This window comes from Macaca nemestrina, chromosome 17, assembly GCF_043159975.1.
Source record: "Macaca nemestrina isolate mMacNem1 chromosome 17, mMacNem.hap1, whole genome shotgun sequence".
Classification (NCBI taxonomy): domain Eukaryota; kingdom Metazoa; phylum Chordata; class Mammalia; order Primates; family Cercopithecidae; genus Macaca; species Macaca nemestrina.
In genome coordinates this window covers 1,277,959-1,299,685 of record NC_092141.1, presented here as the reverse complement: position 1 = coordinate 1,299,685, position 21,727 = coordinate 1,277,959, and the positions used below count along the sequence as shown (strand labels likewise).

Genomic DNA, 21,727 nt, shown 5'->3' with positions numbered 1-21,727 from the left:
TGATGTAGGCAGAGGGAGGCTAGAGCTGTGTGAGAAGCAGCACGTACTCGGGACTGCCCTGTGAGCCGACGCAGGCCTTTGGGGAGTTGGGAGGACAGCAGGTTACCTTGGGCAGGCCTAGGTCTGGGCCGTGGAGCAACTCGCTTTCATCCTGACTGCCTTCTTCCTTACACTGTGCCTATCTTTAACCTTGAGCCTACCTAGGACCCCTCTCCCAGCCCCACCTGGATGGATGGATGGATAGAAGGAAATGTAGTTCCTAGGCTCTGCTCTGCCATTGGCTGCTGGGTGACTCCTGTCCCTGGGCCGAATGCAGGCTCTGAGCATTGCAGATACCCAGAGGTATCCGACCGGTGGGGAGAAAGACCTAGAGTGAGTGAGTCTCAGTGTCTCATGCTGGGAAGACACTTGGTCTTCCAGTCCGTAGGTTTTGGTTAGGGTCAGTACAGGAAACGGTCAGAACACACAGTAAGAATGCAGTGACCACAGAGCCACCGAGTTAGGGGGACACTCCCGTCCCCACTCCCCCACAGCTGTCCCCAGAACGTGCCATCCTGCATGCCCTCTGCATGGGCGCTGGGCACTCCGGGCTCCCATGCACAGCCTGCTTGTCTCTCTCTCAGCCTGGAGCCTGTGCCTGTCTTTGGGCAGGACCCACTGGCAGGCTCTCTGCAGCCCCCAAAGCCTCGGGCCTGCCCCACTCTTCTCCAGCACCTTCTTGCCTCCCAGCTCTGCTCCTTTGATGCCCACCGGGTGCCATGAGCCCTGGGGCTGAGAGAGGGAGTATTCTTGGCAGACCTGAGCCACATCCCCCTCACTGCCCGTCCCCAAGGGTGCCAGGCTCCTCTTGGGCTCTGAACTCTCTGGGTGGCCTCTTGGGGCTCTCCCCACCACAGCTGGTTCCCACGCTATCCCCACTGGGGTGCTTGTGGCCTTGGGCTAGCTGGCTGCTCAGAAACCCCCTCTTCTGGAGTCATTTGCGCTAAGAGAGAGGACAGGGAATCAGGGTTCTAGTGTGGGCTGGGGGAGATGAGCGTCGTTCTGGTGGGAAAAAGGAGGTCACTCTGGAAAAGCGGCAGCTGCATTTCTAGGTTCTGAGGCAGAGCCTTCCTCCTGGTGCTCACAGGCTGGAGGATTTGCCTGGAAGCCGTCCCCACCCCCAGCTGTCACCAAGGCAGCCCCACCGCAGTCCTTGCCCCTCCCGCCCACACGGTGCTGGACGTGTGTTATTCCCTGTTGACCTTTTTTCCTCGTTGATGCTGCTGCTGATCACCTTAACCTGATTTTACCTCAATCGCGGCTGTGCTGGGTAGCATGACCCCCGCCCTAGGCATAACGCCGGGTCCCACCCACGTCTCCCCAGGGACAGCCCCCCTCATTCCCCTGGCAGAGAGTCTGGGGAGGGGCTGAGGGAGGATGGGATGGTCCACTAGGAATGTTTTTAATTCCAAAGGCAGTGACATCTGTTCGTGGGGGTCTTTTACCACCCAGGCTCTGTTTATCCCACCAGGGGAGTCTTGTAGTTCATCTGAGGAGGGCTCTGCCAGGTGTGGGGGATGGAAGGGGTGGGGGAGGAGGTGTGGGGGATGGAAGGGGTGAGGGAGCAGATGTGGGGGATGAAAGGGGTGAGGGAGGAGGTGTGGGGATGGAAGGGGTGGGGAAGCAGATGTGGGGGATGGAAGGACTGGGGGAGCAGGTGTAGGGGATGGAAGGGATGGGGGAGCAGATGTGGGGGATGGAAGGCCTGGGGGAGCAGGTGTGGGGACGGAAGGGGTGGGGGGAGCAGGTGTGGGGGATGGAAGGGGCGGGGGAGCAGGTGTGGGGGATGGAAGGGCTGGAGGGGAGCAGGTGTAGGGGATGGAAGGGGTGGGGGAGCAGATGTGGGGGATGGAAGGGGTGGGGAGCAGGTGAGGGGATGGAAGGGGTGGGGAGCAGGTGTGGGGGATGGAAGGGGTGGGGGGAGCAGGTGAGGTGGATGGAAGGGGTGGGGGAGCAGGTGTGGGGGATGGAAGGGGTGGGGGAGCAGGTGTGGGGGATGGAAGGGGTGGGGGGAGCAGGTGAGGCGGATGGAAGGGGTGGGGGAGCAGGTGTGGGGGATGGAAGGGGTGGGGAGCAGGTGAGGGGATGGAAGGGGTGGGGGAGCAGGTGTGGCTGGATGGAAGGGGTGGGGGAGCAGGTGAGGGGATGGAAGGGGTGGGGGAGCAGGTGAGGGGATGGAAGGGGTGGGGAGCAGGTGTGGCTGGATGGAAGGGTTGGGGAGCAGGTGAAGGGATGGAAGGGGTGGGGAGCAGGTGAGGGGGATGGAAAGGGTGGGGGAGCAGATGAGGGGGATGGAAGGGGTGGGGGAGCAGGTGAGGGGATGGAAGGGGTGGAGAGCAGGTGAGGGGGATGGAAGGGGTGGGGAGCAGGTGAGGGGATGGACGGGGTGGGGGAGCAGATGAGGGGGATGGAAGGGGTGGGGAGCAGGTGAGGCGGATGGAAGGGGTGGGGAGCAGGTGAGGGGATGGAAGGAGTGGGGAGCAGGTGAGGGGATGGAAGGGGTGGGGAGCAGGTGTGGCTGGATGGAAGGGGTGGGGAGCAGGTGAGGGGATGGAAGGGGTGGTGGGGAGCAGGTGAGGGGATGGAAGGGGTGGGGGAGCAGGTGAGGGGATGGAAGGGGTGGGGAGCAGGTGAGGCGGATGGAAGGGGTGGGGAGCAGGTGAGGGGATGGAAGGAGTGGGGAGCAGGTGAGGGGATGGAAGGGGTGGTGGGGAGCAGGTGAGGGGATGGAAGGGGTGGGGAGCAGGTGTGGGGGATGGAAGGGGTGGGGAGCAGGTGTGGCTGGATGGAAGGGGTGGAGGGGAGCAGGTGTTGGGGATGGAAGGGGTGGGGAGCAGGTGAGGGGATGGAAGGGGTGGGGAGCAGGTGAGGGGATGGAAGGGGTGGTGGGGAGCAGGTGAGGGATGGAAGGGGTGGAGGGGAGCAGGTGAGGGATGGAAGGGGTGGAGGGGAGCAGGTGTGGCTGGATGGAAGGGGTGTGGAGGAAGCAGTATGGCCACTTCCCCGGTAGTTGGGACAGTCTGAACCGAGCCCAGCAGAGATGAGGAGGGGTCTGTGGTGGGCTGTAGGGACTAGATTTCAGACTTCTGCTTGTGCTGGGGACATTTGTCTTGCATGGATCCTCTTCTACCCAAGACCATGGACTCCAGGAAACGATGAGTCGGGCTTGGGGGAGAGAAGGCAAGTCTGTGCCGTCCCCAGAGCAAGCCCCCAGTCCAGAGGGAGGAAGGGAAAGATGAGCGTCTCCGGGGAAGACTCCCAGCTCGGCTACCCATCTGCGAAGGTACTTCTATCACCATGGAGACCAGCTGGCCATCGTGCATCCAATCTGAGCTTGTTTTATCCAGACAAGTATTGAGCCTGTGGTTCCTGAGACAGATGAGTGTCGGGCTTTGGGAACGGGATTTACACTGCCCCCTTCTCCCACACACCCGGTGGCAGGGAGGGGCACGCATTCTCGCAGTCTGCACCCTGTGGCGTGGGACCCAGCCCGAGGGAAGGGGACCACACGGAGCCAGTGAGGGGCCGGTTCCAAAGTTAAGTCACGGCACCAGGAGCACTGCAGCGCAAACGTGACGAGCAGTTATAATGGCACCTTACCAACCAGTTACACAACAGCCATTGCACATTTGCTGGAGGGAGGTTGAGTAAAGCTGGGTCCCAACGAGGGTGGATGGCCTTTCCCCACAGCCCCGAGGGCCCCACACCGACCCCTCTCCTCCAGGAAGCCTTCCCCGGTTCCCTCCAGCTGGAAATTGTGTCTCTCGACATGCGTGGTATTTTGTCTGTCCTGTTCTGAGGCCGTAATATGGGATTTTGTGAGGGCTTTGTCCATCTGGGCGTGGCGCCTGGTAGGTGCACAGCGACCTGAGCCAAATGCACACATGCCTGTCTGCCTCCTGCTGGTGCACATCTCTGCTCTCCCGCATCTCTGCTCTCTCACATCATCTCTGCTCTCCCACATCATCTCTGCTCTCCCACATCATCTCTGCTCTCCCACATCTCTGCTCTCCCGCATCATCTCTGCTCTCCCGCATCTCTGCTCTCACATCATCTCTGCTCTCCCGCATCATCTCTGCTCTCCCGCATCTCTGCTCTCACATCATCTCTGCTCTCCCGCATCATCTCTGCTCTCCCGCATCTCTGCTCTCCCGCATCATCTCTGCTCTCCCGCATCTCTGCTCTCCCACATCATCTCTGCTCTCCCGCATCTCTGCTCTCCCGCATCATCTCTGCTCTCCCGCATCTCTGCTCTCCCGCATCATCTCTGCTCTCCTGCATCTCTGCTCTCCCGCATCTCTGCTCTCTCACATCATCTCTGCTCTCCCACATCATCTCTGCTCTCCCGCATCTGCTCTCCCACATCATCTCTGCTCTCCCGCATCTCTGCTCTTTCGACTGCAGCTTTGTTAAGCACTGGCTTTTGATTCGTCTTTGTGATGTCTTAACCCTCACCCCAGGGTCGGACACGCAGACAGGCCCTCAGTCACTGCCTCTAGTGTGACATGACGGGGGCCGGGCACAGTGGCTCACACCTGTAATCCCAGCACTTTGGGAGGCTGAGGTAGGCGGATCACGAGGTCACGAGATTGAGACCATCCTGGCCAACACGGTGAAACCCCGTCTCTACTAAAAATACAAAAATTAGCCAGGTGTGGTGGCGGGTGCGTGTAGTCCCAGCTACTCGGGAGGCTGAGGCAGGAGAATTGCTTGAGCCGGGGAGGCGGAGGCTGGAGCCGAGATTGCACCACTGCACTCCAGCCTGGGTGATGGAGCGAGACTCCGTCTCAAAAAAAAAAAAAAAGAATGACATGAGTGGGACCAAGCAGGCCTGAGGAGTGAGCAGAGCCTTCCTGGAGGAGATGGTTCTGTGGTGGAGGAGATGGTTCTATGGTGGAGGAGATGGTTCTGTGGTGGAGGAGATGGTTCTATGGTGGAGGAGATGGTTCTGTGGTGGAGGAGATGGTTCTGTGGCTGTGTGAAGGGGCTGCCTGGGTCCTCCTGGAGCCCTGGAAGGGGCAGGCGAAGGAGTGGGGGGAAGGGTGACTCAGGCCTTAGTTAGTGGACACAGGCATGTTCCTACCTCCATCCGTCTCTCTACCTCCCCCTCAGGAGGTGCTGGCGAGGCGCTTGTGGCTCAGCTCCCACTTAGCAGCTCAGGTGTGAGGAGGCTCCGTGTGCACTGTCCGGGAGTCGGTGGGACGTGTGAGCCGGGAAGAAGCAGAGCTGGTCTGGCTGCCCCTGCAGGGACAGTGAAGACCCAGGCCTGGTTCTAGCCTAGCAGGACTAGGCAGGACACCCAGGAGTCCCCTCCACCAGCCGGGCAGAAGGCAGTACAGGGCCAGATCCTGCCACACTAGAGCATCACAGTAAGTGACAGGGGTGTGGGCTTTGGAGTTAGCCAGACCTCCGTTTGTGTTCTGGCTTGTCCTGGCCTTGGACACATAGCTCAGCTTGTCAGAGCCCTTCGTTTCCTCAAAGGTAAAGTGGGGATGCTGGAACTGACTTCATAAAGTTGGGAGGGATTAAGTGACGTCATCCATCGTGCCTGGTCCATGCCAGCCTTCCATGAAGGGCAGCTCTGACTACAGCTGTCTATGCCGGGAAGCCGCCCATTTCTCAAAAAACACTAAGGCCTCCGAGAGAAATCCTGACATCTGCCTGACCATTGACGCCAGATGCCGAGGGCTTGTCTCTGGACTCTGACCCACCTGCCTTGGGGTCAACCAAGAGATGTCCTGACCCAGCTCTTTTTCCTGACTCCAAAGCATCATCCATACTTGAGTAAGGCACAGTGCTTGTGAGCACCAAGGGCTTTTGGGGGACCTCTTCGTCCTCACTTGGCACTGTGTAACCCTGGCCAGAACTGGAACTCCTGACCCTCTGTCCTCACCTCTCTAAAACAGGGCAGTAACACCAACATCACAAAAATGTGAGGCTCAGCCGGGCGCGGCGGCTCAAGCCTGTAACTTTGGGAGACCGAGGCGGGCGGATCACCAGCACTTTGGGAGGCCGAGGTGGGCGGATCACGAGGTCAGGAGATCGAGACCATCCTGGCTGACACGGTGAAACCCCGTCTCTACTAAAAAAATACAAAAAACTAGCCGGGCGAGGTGGCAGGCGCCTGTAGTCCCAGCTACTCAGGAGGCTGAGGCAGGAGAATGGCGTAAACCCGGGAGGTGGAGTTTGCAGTGAGCTGAGATCCGGCCACTGCACCCCAGCCTGGGCGACAGAGCAAGACTCCGTCTCAAAAAAAAAAAAAAAAAAAAAAAAATGAGGCTCACAGGCAGTTGGGCATTTGAAAGACCTGGTTTGTGGTTGCCACGGTGCAAATACGGGTTTCCTTTCTGCGCCGAGCGGCGGTCTGCAGAGGTCTGAGTCCCAGATACCCCTGGGTTTTGCATAGTTAACCTTTTGGGATTCAGCCTTTCCCTTTTCTCTGAACACCATACTCTAACTTGTCCTGTTACTTGGAGACGTAATTCCTGTCCTCGTCTGCAGTTAGAAAGTTCACTAACTTGAGGGTGAAGAACAAGCTCTTCTCTCAAGGCGCCCAGCACAGACGCGGGTGGCTGCCCGTGGTGTCCTCGGCGCCCAGTACAGACGCGGGTGGGCTACCCGTGGTGTCCCCTGCCCCTGGCAGCAGAAATCTTTTTTGGTGAGGTGCGAAGGGCCACGGTTCAAAGTGACCCCTCGAGAGGCGTCTCTGGCTGGACATCTGTGACCCATGTCATTTCGGGCTTTTGCTCGTGTCCCGCTTCCCACTGAGATTCCCACACTAGAGGTCTCCTTTATCCTTAAATTTCTCACCTGAGGAGGCTTGTGAGTGCTCGTCCACAAGTGTCTGGCCCCATCACTAAGCTGGTTCTGAGGAAGGTGCCTGGGGCAGAAGTTGGGGGTGGGGAAGTGCGACCGCAGGGTAGTGAGAGTCTTTTGGGGGGGGGGGCCGCTGTTTGTGGCCAAAATGCAGCCCCCGCCTGGCTCTGGCACCTGGTGGCCCCTCCGCGGGGACCCAGCGGGGACGGACTGGGGTGTGGGGCTTGTGTAAACTTTATTTCGTGGGGTGGCCTCCGTGGAGGGAGGGCCGCGGGGTCGGGGAGGAGCAGCGCCCTTGCCAGGGGTGAGACCCGGGGTTGGAGCTGCGGAGGGGCGGGGAGGCGGCGCTCAGCCCGGGTGCAGCCTCGGGGAGGGCGGGGAGGGAGGGATGCGGAGGAGGGAGGAGTGACGCGGAGGAGGGAGGAGGTACGCAGAGGGCGGGAGGGAGGGACCGAGGGGAGCGCAGGGAGGGAGGGGAGCGCGGGGAAAGCCGGCGGGACTAGGCGAACTAGCGGGACTGGCGGCCGGGGCTGAGCGCTCCGCAGGCGCCTTCTCTCCAGCGCCACGTCCCGGTCCCCCGGCATGACCGACGTCCTGCCCCAGCCCGGCTGCAGCTCAAAGGCGGGGCGCGAACCCCTGGAGCTGGAGGAGTCAGGGAGCGAGCGCCCCCGCAACACCGGCGCCCGGCTCTGGGGCCGCGTGCGCAACAAGCTGCTCCGAAACAAGGTGCCCGCGGGGGCTGGAGGGTCCGGGGGGGCTCGGGAGGCTCGCGGGGGCCGAGGGGGCTGCGGGGGCTGCCGGGTCCCCCGCTCGCCTTTCCCGCTCCCATCCCCTCCGTGGAGTCCCCGGGCAGAGCGGAATCTGTGCGCGTCGCTCTCAGTGGCTTGAACTTGATGGGGAACGCCTGGGGCCGCCCCACCCAGACCCTGGCGCTCCGGCCTCTGCCCCTGTCTCGGGAGAAGGGAGGTTTCTTCTCGGCAGGTGGACTCTGCTTTCCAGGCAGGGAGCGCATACAGGCAACGGGGAGACGCCTGCCTCTGGGTCTGCCCTGTTCATCCTCAACCTGACTCCCGTGTTCAGCGGGCCTTGCTGGCTGCCCCTTTGCTGAGGGGCGCCGACCGTGTGAGGTTTCCTCTGGCAGGGTTGTGCGTGGGGGGATGCTGCCGGGTCCGGGGGCTCCAGGCTTCCCTTCAGGGACCACCCAGCTGACTGCGGGCTCAGTGCCCGCCGGACACCAGGCGTTCAGTCGGTGTGCCAGGGGGTTCTTGACCCAGCAGGCAGCTCAGATCAAGCCGTGCCAGGGCAGACCGCCGGTGCCCCTGCAGCCCCAGACCTGAGTTGGGATTAAAATCTGAGATAGAAGCCGACTGTCCTGCAGCTGGGCAGGCTGCCTTGGGGCTGGCTTGGGGCCCTGGCATTGGGCATCTGAGGAAGAGCCAGACCCAGCGCCCAGCGCCCAGCACACAGGAAGCGCTCGATAACTGCAGATCAAATCTGGTCCCAGGGTGCCAGTCCCGGCTGGCCAGGGCTGGACCCATCCCTCAAGAGAGCCACAAGGGAGGGCTTGGCCAGTCGGCGGTGGAGGTCTGAGATCCCCTGAGGCTCACAGGACCCTCTCTGCAGGCTCTTACTGCCAGCCGGCATTGGGGCTCCTGGCATTGGCCAGGACGAGGTGATCTTGGGCTCACTGGCCCCTCGTTTCGTTTCAGCTCCTGCCGTGGGGCATACTTGACCTCCCAGAGGTGACATCAGCTCTGGAAAGTGCTGGGCAGGGCAGCAACTTGAGCTGTCCTGCACTGGCCCCTGTGTCACCTTCAGCCTCCCTGAGGACCAGGCTAGCAGAGCTCTGCTGGTCCCAGCTGCTGCCAGAGCCCCTCTGCTGAGGCAGCTGTCTGTGCCCGACAGCATGGACTCATCCCCTCCCTAGCCCCTGCTGAGGCCAGCAGACACGAGCCCAGAGCTCACTATCCATCCCCAAACCTGAGTTGGCAAGAAACTGACCTGGCAGGTTCCGGGTCCAGTGCCAGCCAAACAGGGTGCTTCCAGTTTACCTGCCCCTTTGAGGAGGTGCCTGGTGGGCAGAGGGTCCCAGACTTTCAGTTCTTTCCCTGTGCATTTTGTGGCCGGCAGAACTGAGAAGCCCCTTCAGGAATTCCTCAGCTGGGTTTGCCCCGGCAGTGTCTGGTGGCTCCGTGTCTGATGGGGATCTCTGGGCAGGGACGGCGGCCAGGCAGACACCGGGCTGCTGAGCTGACGAGCGGGTTGGCATCAGCGTAGCTCAGGGTGGCCCTGGCCCTGGGCTGCTCTGTGTGACGAGCGATTCAGCCCTCTCACCGTGCTGTGTGGCACAGTGTGTCCGTGTCATGGAAATGGGGGTCAGCGCTGTGGTGGACAGAGGGACGTCTGCCCTGTGCTTCCCACCTCGCTGTGCGCAGGCCGGCGGGTGAGCAGCAGGGTTGGGGGGCCGGGCCTGCCAGCCTCTTGCTTTCTGTCCTCGGCCACATTAACCTGGTGTTTTCCTGAGCTAGCTTCACAGTTGGGCCGAGGGGCTGGGATTAGGCCGTTTCGTTTCGGTGGGGTAAGGGAAGGGCACCTGGTACTGCTTAGCCTGGCAGGAGGGGTCGCCTCATTAACTCCTCATTAACTTTGCCCTGAGTGATGCTGCGGGTGCGAGAAACAGCCGTGGCCCTCCTGCTTGCACGGACCTGAAGATTCATTAAAGGCTAGAGGCGGGGGTGTGACTCATCCAGGGCTGGGACTGAAGAATCTGTTCATATGGAAAGGTCTCGTTAGAACTGAGCCTTTAAATAGTGCAGGGCCTCTGGTTTCTGGGGGAGAGGAGGCAGGGACACTCACGGAGGCTCCTTTGGGTGCCAGTGGGGGTCCCCGTGGTTGGGCCGTTCTTGTCCCCAGAGGAGAGAGTTCAGGGGCCGAAGCCTCATTCCAGCCCGACTTGGCAGTCAGCTTGTTGTGCGAGCATTTAGCCGGGAGACACGTGGCATCTGGGTTTGTGGGTTCAGCCAGGGCTGTCGGTATTGAACTTGGCGTTTCTACTTTTCTTTTTTTTTTTTTTGCCTCAAATCACACTCAAGTAGACCAGGCCTGGTGCCTTGCTTTCCCTCCGGTCCTTCCCTCTTCTGGATTCTCGGTTGAGCTTTGGAGGGGAAGGGGCTGAAGGAGGAACCCCCCACCCCTGCAGCATCCCCTTGTGGGAGCCATGAGGAGGCTCAGAGGGCCTGAAGGGAGGCTGGTCCAGAAGCACTTATCTGTGGGGGAGGTTGAGCCCTTATGTAGCAACAAGACCAATATGCTCCTGACCCAGACCAGGCCAGATGCTGGCCGGGGGTGGGGACTCAGGCTGAGCTGGCAGGGTCTGAGGAGGAGATTGAGGGCAGCTTCAGGTAACCTTGTCTCTGCCTGGAGGCACAGCCATGTGGTTCCGAGAATTCCCTACCTCCAAAGAGCTCCTCTTAAGCTGGACGCCAGCACTGCTGAGCCCCACAGTGAGTCCCGTGTTCTGTGGTGGGAGCTGCTGCCTTTGCTTCAGAGAGGATCAGAGGTGTTACCGAGGAGGGGTGGGGTGGAGAGTCCCCTTGGGCCATTTGGGGAAGCTTCAGGCTCTCGATGGTCTTAGAAGAAGGTCCCTTTCTTGGATCACCTGAGGTCAGGAGTTTGAGACCAGCCTGGCCAACATGGCGAAACCCTGTCTCAACTAAAAATGCAAAAATTAGCCGGGTGTGGTGGCAGATGCCTGTAATCCCAGCACTTTGGGAGGCTGAGGTGGGTGGATTACCTGAGGTCAGGAGCTCGAGACCAGCCTGGCCAACATGGTGAAACCCCGTGTCTGCTAAAAGTACAAAAAAAAAAAAAAAAAATTAACCGGGCATGGAGGCAGGTACCTGTAATCCCAGTTGCTTGGGAGGCTGAGGCAGGAGAATCGCTTGAACCTGCGAGGCGGAGGTTGCATTGAGCCGAGATCGCCCCACTGCACTGCAGCCTGGATGACAGAGCGAGACTCAGTCTCGGGGGTGGAGAAAAACAGGGTCCCTTTCTTTGTCAGCTTGGTCTCCACCGTAGGACAAACCCCCCCCTCTCAGAGCCTATTGTTTATTCCTTCCTGACGGCACCAGGTGTGCATACCACGTTCACGCCCGAGGTTCACTCTGCCACTTACTTGGCCATTGAGGGTACACAAGTGCTGGGTACAAGATACAGATTTATCTTGGGCTCATTTACTTTTTTTATAATCCAGTCTGGGCGTTGGGAAAGATCTTGCAGTCTTCTGCAGTAGAAGTCTGGCCTAGCCCAGCTGCCCACCGCCCTTTCTTGTTTTCTGCTGGGAAGCAAGCTTCATCGTGTGTGTTCTCTGTTCACACACACCCCCCTATAGTGACCCCTCAGCCACAGACAGGGGTCTACAGTGGTGCCTCCCCCCGAGAGCTGGAGGCCCCTGCACCAGCCCATTTCTTCCTGGGCCTCTGTGTGGGTCCTGACTGCAGCCAGGCTGACTGGCAGGTTGGCAGTGGGGTCGGGTGAGCCTCCCTCATTTCCACAGCACTTACCCACCCCTGAGGGGGACGACCTCACTGCTGGGGCCTCATGAGTACTCTCCTGACCTGTCTGCCAGGCCGGCTCCTAAGAGGCCTGCTTGAGTCCACAGAGGAGGAACCCTGGACTCTGAGAATCTGATGAAGGTTCTGGAGGCCGCCCAGACACAGAGCCACGCCATGCACACACTGTGTGTGACTTCAGACGGGGCTGTGGACACCAAGGCGGGAACCCTGCTCGGAGTGAACTTGGCAAGGTGCTGCTCTTGGTACCTGGGGAGGGTAGAAGGGCGCTGGTCCTCCCCAGCCTCCCTGCAGCCCACAGCTTGGCCAGCCAGCGGTGCTGGGCGTGGTGCCCCAGCTTTTGGATGGCTCTGGACCAGGGAGAGCAGAACATGCCAACCGAGGGGGTTCCTCAGAGGCCAGAGCTGCCCGAGCCCAGTGTTGCCGTAGTACCCAGAGGCAGGGAGGCCCCAGACATTTGGGAAGGAGCCCAGAAGCCTGCAGGTGTGGGTTTGGGGGAGCTGCAGCTGTGGGTTTGGGGGAGCTGCAGCTGTGGGTTTGGGGGAGCTGCAGCTGTGGGTTTGGGGGAGCTGCAGCTGTGGGTTTGGGGGAGCTGCCGGGTGTCACAGGGTATTGATGCTGGAAAGACCTGGCTCTCTGCTGAGTGGCCTCGCTGACTGCCCAGGTGGTTGGGAAGTGGTCGACAGGTGCTATTTTTTGGCCTCCTTTCCCCTGTGAAATCATGCTGGGGCAGGAAGATGTTTGTGTCCTGACGGCCCCCTGGCACCTTCGAGGAACAGACAGTCCCCTGTGCCTGTGACCTGCCTGCCCCACCCCCGGGAGAAACCCAGCATCAGCCCTGGATCCAGTGAGCCGAAGACACTGGGCCCTCCAGGATGGGCCCTAGAGAGGCGGGAAGGGCCCATGGAGCTGCTCTAGGGCTTCTGCAGAGAGGCCAGGAGGCCCCAGGATCCCCATGGCCCCGCTTCAAGACAGTGGAACTAGCTCCTGAGCGGGAATCTGGAGGGATCTCTATCCTGAACCGTGACCCCAGCCGGGGCTGGCACCGATGACGGACACAGCCAGAGCCGTGACATCCGCAGCACCCTTCCCATCCGATGCCTGGACGCCGTGGCTGTGCTCGGGGAGGCCTCCGGGGTCCCCAGCCCTCAGGCTCCTGTGGCACAAGGTGCCAGAGAAGACAGGGCGGCCAGGCTGGTGGGAGTCACGGTTTTCCATTTTTCTTGTCTTGGTCTGCTACTTAACTGCTGTGTGCCCGTGAGTACATCCCTTTACCTCTCTGGTTCTCTGCTATCAGCTCAGTGAAGGAGCAGAACAGGGTGATCTCCTAGAATCCAGTTCATGTGATGATCTTGGCCATGTCTCAAGATTCCTAGTCCTAAACCTTAAACCCTGAGCACCCTGGGAGAGTCTGTCACAGGGCTGCCCCTGGGCCAACGCCAGCCATTCAATGAACACAGGAGCAGGGGGTTTAGTGGGAACGCAGGGCTTCCGGACCCCTGTCCTGAAGCAACCCTGGCAGGGAGCCATTGTCACCTCCTTCCCCCAAGCCCCAGGTGGTTCCTCTGGCCTGTGAGTGTTGCTGGAGCACCTCCCACGTGCTGGGCCTGCAGGAGCTAGGGACACAGGCACCCGAGACAGACGAGACCCGGTCTGCAGGAGGAGTCCATCAGCAAGTGAGATCCTTGCAGGTCAGACGAGTGCTGTGAAGAAAATAAACACAACTGGGTAACACAGTAGAGAGTGACAGGGGGACGCCTGGCTTGAGATGACCACTTTTGAACGAAGATTTAAATGACAAGAAGAATTCAGCTGTAAAAACTGGGGACAGTGCATTTCAGGCCAAAGAACCAGCAAGGTGCACACCCCGAGACAGGTGTGTTCAGAGGCAGAAGGGAGCAGCGGGGACAGCGTAGGGCATTACGCAGGGTCAGGGGACGGCAGCCAGGCGATGTGGGGCCCTGCGGTTCAGGACAGGGAGCTCGGCCTTTAATCCGAATGCGGCGGGAAGCCACGGGGAGTTCAAGCACAGTTTTGTGGCGATGGTATGTTTTGTGGTGGTGATATGTTTTGTGGCGATGATATGTTTTGAACATGTACTGAGTACGAGGCATCATTCTTAGCCTGTGACGCAAGTGAGGTGACGCCTACGAGGTGCTGTTATTATCCACACTGTTTTGTTTGTTTGTTTGTTTGGGTTCTTTGTTGTTGTTGTTTTGAGACAGAGTCTTGCTCTGTTGCCAGGCTGGAGGGCAGTGGCGCAATCTCAGCTCATTGCAACCTCTGGCTCCTGAGTTCAAGCGATTCTCCTGCCTCAGCCTCCTGAGTAGCTGGGATTACAGGCACACGCCACCATAGCCGGCTGATTTTTGTATTTTTAGTAGAGTCGAGGTTTCACCATGTTGGCCAGGCTGGTCTCAAATTCCTGACCTCAGGTGATCCACCTGCCTTGGCCTCCCAAAGTGCTGGGATCACAGACATGAGCCACCGCACCCGGCCTAAATGTGTTTCGAATTTTTACATTTTTAATTTTTTTGTTTTTTTAGAGGGAGTCTCACTCTCTCGCTCAGGCTGGAGTGCAGTGGCACCATCTCAGCTCACTGCAGCCTCCATCTCCCGAGCTCAAGCAATCCTCCCACCTCAGCCTCCCAGGTACCCGGGTCTACAGGCATGTACCAACATGACTGGCTAGTTTTTGTATTTTTTTCTAAAGACGAGGTTTCACCATGTTGTGCAGGCTGATGGTGAACTTCTGGCTTCAATGGATCCACCTGCCTCAGCCTCCCACAGTGCTGGATTACAGGCAGGAGCCACCGTACCTGGCCCGGACTGTTTTATATGTGAGGAATGAGGCTCAGAGAGTGACCCAGATGAGGTCACATGAGTGGCTTAGCCGAGGGACAGCACTCAGACCCAGCAGCTCAGCCCCAGCGCAAGCTCTCACCCGTGGTGTCCTCCTTTCCGTGGCCGGTTGGGGTTGGGCTACATGCCCTGAATGGGGGAGTCTGGAGATGCTGGGCTCCTGCCCATCAGGCATCAGTGTGGTGCCCAGCCTGGCATGTGTGCATAGCAACAGGCACAGCAGTTCTTCTCGATGATGCCACTGAACGTGAGACTCGGAGCAAAGCGAGGCCTGGGAGGGGCCGCTCAGAGCCCGCCTGGGCCCTGGAATTGCTGGTGACCCTCATGTCCCTGGCAGTAAGCTCCACGCCCACCTGGCCTGGGCAGGGAGGGTGAAGCCGGTTTCAGAGAAGGCAGTTGATGCTCTTTTTTTTTTTTTTTTTTTTTTTTTGAGATGGAGTCTCGCTCTGTCGCCCAGGCTGGATACAATGGCACAATCTCGGCTCACTGCAACCTCTGCCTCCCGGGTTCAAGCAATTCTCCTGCCTCAGCCTCCCGAGTAGCTGGGATTACAGGTGTGTGTCACCACACCCAGCTAATTTTGTATTTTTAGTAGAGACAGGGTTTCTCCACGTTGGTCAGGCTGGTCTCGAACTCCTGACCTCAGGTGATCCTCCCGCCTCGGCCTCCCACAGTGATGGGATTACAGGTGTGAACCGCCGCGCCCCGCCCTGTTGATGCTTCTTAACCACCCCAGGTCCAGCGCTAGGCTTTGGAGCCCGTGGAGGTCTGACAGGTCCTCGGCCTTCCCATGGCCGCCAGCATGAATCTTCCTGGTCAGGACCACAGCAGGCCTTTCATCTTGGACTTTGACCTCTGAGGGAGCCCCTTTCCTTTCAGGAGGGGCTGCTGAGGCCGCCTCTGTATTGCTTTCGCCCTGGTCTGTTCCTTTTCTCAAGAGGGCCCCGCTGCCCCTACCCTTGCTACCCTGGCATCCCCGGCCTGCCCTGGGCGGGGGCAGGGCCAGCTTCCTGGTTGGTATTTGCAGCCCAGTTCTGAGCTGAAACCTCCAGCCTGCCTGTGTGGGGAGGCCGTGGTGGGGTAGGCTGGCCCTGAGGAAGACAGAGCCCCAGGCTGCCGGGGGAGATGTGCCTGGCTGTGGGGCCTCCAAGAGCAGCCCAGGTTTGGGTTTTTTCTGCTTCTCCTCAAGGTCAGCCATGCCCAGCCTGGGGGCTGAAAGCGAAGTGGGTACTGGGGCAGGCAGAGGTGCTGGAGGGGCACCAGGAAAGGTAGAGGTCCTGGGTGGACGTGGGGCAGGCAGAGGCGCTGGAGTGGACGCTGGTGAAGGCAGAGGTCCTGGGTGGACGTGGGGCAGGCAGAGGCGCTGGAGTGGACGGTGGCGAAGGCAGGTTGCCGCGGGTGCTGAGAGGCTAACCTGGCTTCAACAAAAGCCTCGTTCAGAGCTGCTAAACCCCTTCCTTCCATGAGGCTCGGGGAACTTAGATGTTCTGGGGTGTCGGAGGGGAGGCAAGCGGAGGCCCTGGGACACAGTGTCAGCCCTCGCCTATCTGTGGCTGGCCTGGGTGTGGCAGGCGGCCACACCTTGGCTGCAGGGCACCTTGGCTGCAAGGGAGCCTGGCTGGCCCTGCAGGGTGAGGGCTGGAGAGGCGGAGCCTGCCTGGCCTAGTAGTGGGGATGCCAGGCCATGGGAAGATGTGGGGAGAGTTTCTGGAGCCCGACCCGGTGTCCCCCACCCAGCTGCTGAGCTGGAAGCCAGGGGTAGGTCACGGCAGCCCCTCCCTCTCTGCCCTGCCCCTCTCTCGGAGCAGCCACGTTGACGGAATCCTCCGGCGCCTCCTCGAGGGAGGAGAGCCAGGCTTTTGGCAGCTCCCGTCTCCCCCGTTGCCAGCTTGCCAGCCCTGCCGTGCCTCTCACGCCTGTGGTCTGCCCCAATGACAGGCCGGCTTCGGTGTCCCAAGGGGACCCAGCCCTGAGTGTGGGGCTGCCCTTGGGGGAGGGCAGGGGAAAGCCAGCCCGGGCTGCCACCGTGGCCGCTGGCCTGGGAGCCACAGGAAACGTGCCCACCCTCAGACCCGATGTCTGGCTCAGGGCCTGGGTTCCACAGCCCCTCCAGGGCAGGCGTGAAATGCCACAGTTCCACCTTCCACGTGGTTCCTGGTCTGGGTACGTCTTTCACTGAGGTCCTTCGGGAATCCTTTTCTTTTCTTTTTTTTTTTTTTTTTTTTGAGACAGAGTCTTGCTCTGTTGCCCAGGCTAGAGTGCAGTTGCACTATCTTGGCTCACTGCACCCTCTGCCTCCCGGGTTCAAGCGATTTCTGGCTAATTTTGTATTTTTAGTAGAGACGGGGTTTCGCCATGTTGGCCAGGCTGGTCTCGAACTCCTGACCTCAGGTGATCTGCCCGCCTCGGCCTCCCACAGTGCTGGGATCACAGGCGTGAGCCACCGCGCCCGGCGGGGATAATTTTCTAGCGTTCCTGTCCCACCTCTCACGAGAAGCAGATTCACCCACCTTTGTTGTAAAGAAGCATTTCTTTTTTCCCCCCGAGACAAAGTCTCGCTGTCACCCCGGCTGGAGTGCAGTGGCGCGATCGTGGCTCACTGCAACCTCCAGCTCCCAGGTTCACGCCACTCTCCTGCCTCAGCCTCCCAAGTAGCTGAGATTACAGGTGCCTGCCTCCACGCCCAGCTAATATTTGTATTTTTAGTAGAGATGGTATTTCACCATGTTTGCCAGGCTGGTCTCGAACTCCTGACCTCAGGCGAGGCCCGCCTCGGCCTCCCAAAGTGCTGGGATTACAGGCGTGAGCCACTGCACCTGGCCGAAGAAGCACTTTTTTTTATGAACCTCTGCAACCCCCTCTGAGGGAAGCCCTCCCACCTTCTGGGATGCCAGGGCTCAGAGGGCGGAGGGTAGAGGAGCGCCAGCTGTGAGAGGAAGGGCAGGGTTGTGCCCAGGAAGCAGGGCTCCTCGGGGGGTTGACCCTGGGCGGTGGGAGTGACTGAGTGGGCTCCTGAGGGAAGCAGCTTTCAGGAAGGAGGTGGAGGTCTGGGAGCCCTTGGGGCCCTGGCGAATGTGGTCTTCAGGTTCCCATCGTCCAGTGAGCCCCTGAATCACATCCCGAGTGACGTCTACTGAAGGCCGCTTGGGACCTCTGCCTCCTCCTCCACTGAGACCCCCCCGTGGCCAGTTCTAAGTTCCACCTGCCTTGGGTAGAGCCTCTCGCTGCGGATTAAAGGGCTCTGGGTGAGGGCTTGGGGGAGGGGAGGTGGCGGAAACCTACCAAAGACTTTGGGGCGAGCTGCCTGCTGGAGTGGAGAGCATGGCCCGGCAGGCAGGGGCACCGGGTTGGAATGGGGCCTCCGCCACCTCCGAGGGAGTAGGAGTGGAGACTGGAGGGAGCCTGCCCCTGAATCCGAGAATGGCGCTGGCCGGGAGCAACCCTCCAGGCAGTGGCGGGAGAAATGGGGTCACCTGCCCCAGGGGGTGAGAGGTGGGCCAGGGGGAAGGGCTGAGACCCTCAGGGGCATCCCCAGGATGTTCCTGAAACTCAGCTCTGGACGACACTCAGGTGTGCGTAGAGCACCCTCTGCCCTGGAGCCTTGAATCCGCTCCCTGCTGCGAGGCCACTTTGCTGATTCCTGCCCCAAACGTGAGGTCGTTTCAGTCCAGAAAGGCGAGGTGACCTCCCCCAGCCACCTCTGGGATTCTTGGTGGAGAATCCACGCCCACCTTCAGGTCTTCACTCCTGCCCCTCGGAGGTGACGGAGCCCCACTTCAACCTGGTGCCCCTGCCTGCTGGGTGTTTATCACAGGGGACCCGGTGGTCTCCTGGACATGAGTCCCCAGGGTCAGCGTTTCTCTTTGGGAGAGGTCTGAATGCGCAGTCATGATTTGACCATGGCTAAGTGCCCAGACAAAAAGAAAATAGTTGGCCAGACGTGGCGGCTCACGCCTGGAGTCCCAGCACTTTGGGAGGCTGAGGTGGGCGGATCACCTGAGGTTAGGAGTTGGAGACCAGCCTGGCTAACATGGTGAAACCCCGTCTCTACTAAAAATACAAAAATTAGCCGGGTGTGGTGGCTCGTGACTGTAGTCCCAGCTACTCGGGAGGCTGAGGAAGGAGAATCGCTCAAACCCAGAGGTAGAAGTTGCAGTGAGCCGAGATCGCGCCACTGCACTCCAGCCTGGGCAACAGAGTGAGACTCCGTCTCAAAAAAAAAAAAAAGAAGAAAATAGTTGAGCTGCTCTCAGTGACCATGTGCGGCCCAGTTGTCTGCGCCTGGCCTACTTGTCTGCCCCTGGCCCAGTCGTCCGCCCCTGGCTCAGTTGTCTACCCCTTGCCTGGCCATCTGCCCATGGCCCATTCATCTACCCCTAAGCCATCCACCCCTGGCTCCCTCGTCTGCCCCGGCCCAGTCGTTCGTCCGGCCTTTGGCTCCATGATGTTTTGCGGCCTATTTCTGTCTCCCTCCTGTGGCCCACCTTGGGGAGGCCCCAGTGCTCATGTGCCCTTGGTGGTCTTCCCAGCCTAGCCCTTCACAAGCTCCCTCTGTCTCCCTGCTTCAGGTGATCGGACATCCCCCAGGTACCTGCTCCCCTGGGCCCATGGATGGCACATGGTGACTGCTGGGACCAGAGGGTGAGCAGTCAGGTGTCCCATCCACCAACGTCCCAGGGGCCAGCCCCTCCACCCTGGTGCTAATCTCATCAGGAAATAGCAGAGTCCACATTTCCCAGGAGTTATAAATAGCCGGCGCAGTTTTGGGCAGCAGCATTTCTCTGGAAAATGTACCCTGTCCCTCTGCCTCTCTCCCTCTGTGTTTAAATGATATCCTGAAATAGACTTGGTTTCTGGAGGCTGATGGCCTCCCGGGAGACAGAGTGTCGTGGTCAGGGTGCCGTGGGGCCAGGCAGGCCTCTCTGAGAGGATACCAGGGCCACTCCTGCAGCAGGCACTGGGAAGATGGCTGGGGTTCAGGGGTTTGCAGCTTAGGAAAGTGCCCGTGACCCAGGCCTGGCCTCAGAAGGGGCTGGAGTGTGTGAGACAGCAGCAGGTATAGCCCGGGAGGCTGCAGAGGGGCAGATCTTAGCGGAGCAGGAAGGCAGAGAGGACCCAGAGGTTCCCACCGTGACCTGGGGCTCTCCAAGAAGGCTCTCTGGAGGAGGTGAGGCAAGAACTGGGCCTTAGCATCAGGAGTTGCAGTCCTGGGTCAGATGCTCCCAGGAGAACACAGGGTTGAACCTGGCAGCTGGAGCGGGAGTGACAGGCGTGAGGCGGTGGGAGGGCTGTACTGGAGGTGCCCTCCCAGCACCCAGGTCTTGCCCACCAGGTCGGGACACACACCGGGAGGCCCGATGTCGCTTTCTGAGGAAGCAGCAGTTTCAGCAGCTGCCAGTCATGGACTTCACACACACTGCAGTTTCAGCAGAGAGGATGCTGGGGGCCTTGATTTTGAACCCCAGCTCTCACTTCCTAGATGTTCTCTGGGTAAATTCCTTGCTCTCGTTAAGCCGCAGCGTCCTCATCTGTGAGACGGGAGCAGCCACGAGAGCTTAAACCGCACACGTTTGCTATGATGATGAACGGAGATGCTGTGTGTAGAGGATTCGTCAGTGTCAGACTTGCAGGAAAGGCTCAAGATACGTCCGTTGCTCTCACTCTTTTCCGTAACAACCCTGTGAGGCAGGTGTGGACGCCTCCACGAGGAAATCGAAGTTCACGGAGGTGAAAGGCCTTGCCCGAGTGCACACGGTTGAATGGAAGACTCGGATCAGCCTCTGAATGCTGCACACTGCCTCCACCAGGCTGTGTCCAGGTCCCCCTCTGAGACTCGGGAAGGACCCTTGGCTCAGCTTCCTGCAGAAGCTGCCAGGAAGCACCCGGTCGTGGGAAGCTGGGGCCGAGGAGGGGCTCTGGGTGAATCCGACCAGGTGCCCTGGAATTGGCCTGAGGCTTATGCTGATGTGTGGAGAGACCTGCCTCCAGAAGGGGTGGTCCCAAAACGTCAAACTGTGCCCCACAAATACGTAAAACTTTAACGTGCCAATTAAAAAATGAGAACCTGCACAGTGGTGCACGCCTGTAATGCCAGCTCTTCAGGAGGCCGAGGCAGGAGGGTCACTCGAGCCCCGGACAAGATAGCAGCCTGGACGACATAGCGAGACCACATCTCTAGAAAAATAAATAAATACAGGCCGGGCGCAGTGGCTCACACCTGTCATCCCAGCACTTTGGGAGGCCAAGGCGGGCGGACCACCTGAGGTCAGGAGTTCAGGACCAGCCTGGGCAACATGGTGAAACCCCATCTCTACTAAAAATACAAAAATTGGCCAGGCGTGGTGGCAGGTGCCTGTAATCCCAGCACTTTGGGAGGCCAAGGTGGGTGGATCATTGAGGTCAGGAGTCTGCAACCAGCCCGGCCAACATGGCGAAACCCTGTCTCTACTAAAAAATACAAAAATTAGCCTGGTGTGGTGGTGCGCGCCTATAGTCCCAGCTACTTGGGAGGCTGAGGCAGAAGAATTGGTTGAACCTGAGAGGTTGCGGTGAGCCAAGATCGCACCATTGCACTCCAGCCTGGGCAACAAGAGCGAAACTCCGTCTCAAAAAAGAAAGAAATGTAAGAGGGCATGGCCGTTCCAGAATGTTTCTCTTAAGGGTAGCATCTCAGTTGACAAAGAGCATTTGATCCCTCCACCCTGTGTGGCCACTGCTGGGGGACAGAGCTGGGGACAGACCCAGGCCCGGCCCCGTGTCCAGATGAGATGAAGGAACTACGAGGACAGCCTGTGTGCTCCAGGAGGGTCTGCAAAGAACAAAAGCAGTGTAGAGGGGAGAGAGGTTTTGGGAAAGCGAGGCCAGAACTGGGGCTTCTTTTGAGACCCTGTAGGACCCTTGCCTCCAGCCGGACAGGTGGCGGCCTCACACCTCCCGTGTGTGAAGAGGTGCTCGGAGCAGTGGTTCTCCCCGAGGGGCGCTTGGTTCTCTGCACGTGCCTGACTTTTTCTGTCTCCTGTTCTGGGTCCATCTCTCCTCTGGGCAGGGAACAGCCAAAGACCGGGCCTGGGCCACCGCTGGCCCCAAATGCAGGGCTCAGGGCAAGCCAAGTGCAGACCCAGACCCCGTCGGAGGCTTGGGTACCACCTGTCCCCAGCCGGTGTGTGGGTGATAGAAGATGTGGGAAGGACCTACATCGAGCGGCAGGAAGCCCAAGGCTGACCCAGATCCAGTTTCCTTTCCGTGATGACAGTGGCCTGTTATAGCAACAGTGTTGAAACCGTGGCACGCACACACCTCAGAGTGCACAGAGACGTTCTGAGGGTGACGTGGGCAGGAGAGTTTTAAGGAAATCAGTTTGCAGATCCTCAGCTGCCACATAGGTGCTGTTGCCAGAAAGCCCATCTGCCCGAGAGCCGGCATCTCGCCATCCTGTCCTC

General features: G+C 59.8%; 1 protein-coding gene across 7 annotated transcripts in view; it reads left to right on the top strand.

Annotated features, from left to right (window-relative positions):
* The window catches only part of LOC105471552 (ABR activator of RhoGEF and GTPase), a 231,096-nt gene that overhangs the window by 196,870 nt on the left and 12,499 nt on the right, over window positions 1-21,727 (top strand). The window contains exon 17 of one of the 7 annotated variants that reach the window (XM_071082078.1): window positions 3,175-4,071. The exons of 5 other annotated variants lie outside the window; for them this stretch is intronic. In XM_071082078.1, coding sequence (XP_070938179.1) covers window positions 3,175-3,198 — 24 coding nt within the window. In that variant the 3' untranslated portion in view covers window positions 3,199-4,071. Of the gene's footprint in view, window positions 1-3,174; window positions 4,072-7,422; window positions 7,582-21,727 lie in introns of those variants that run through there. One more of the 7 variants, XM_071082079.1, reaches the window with a different exon arrangement.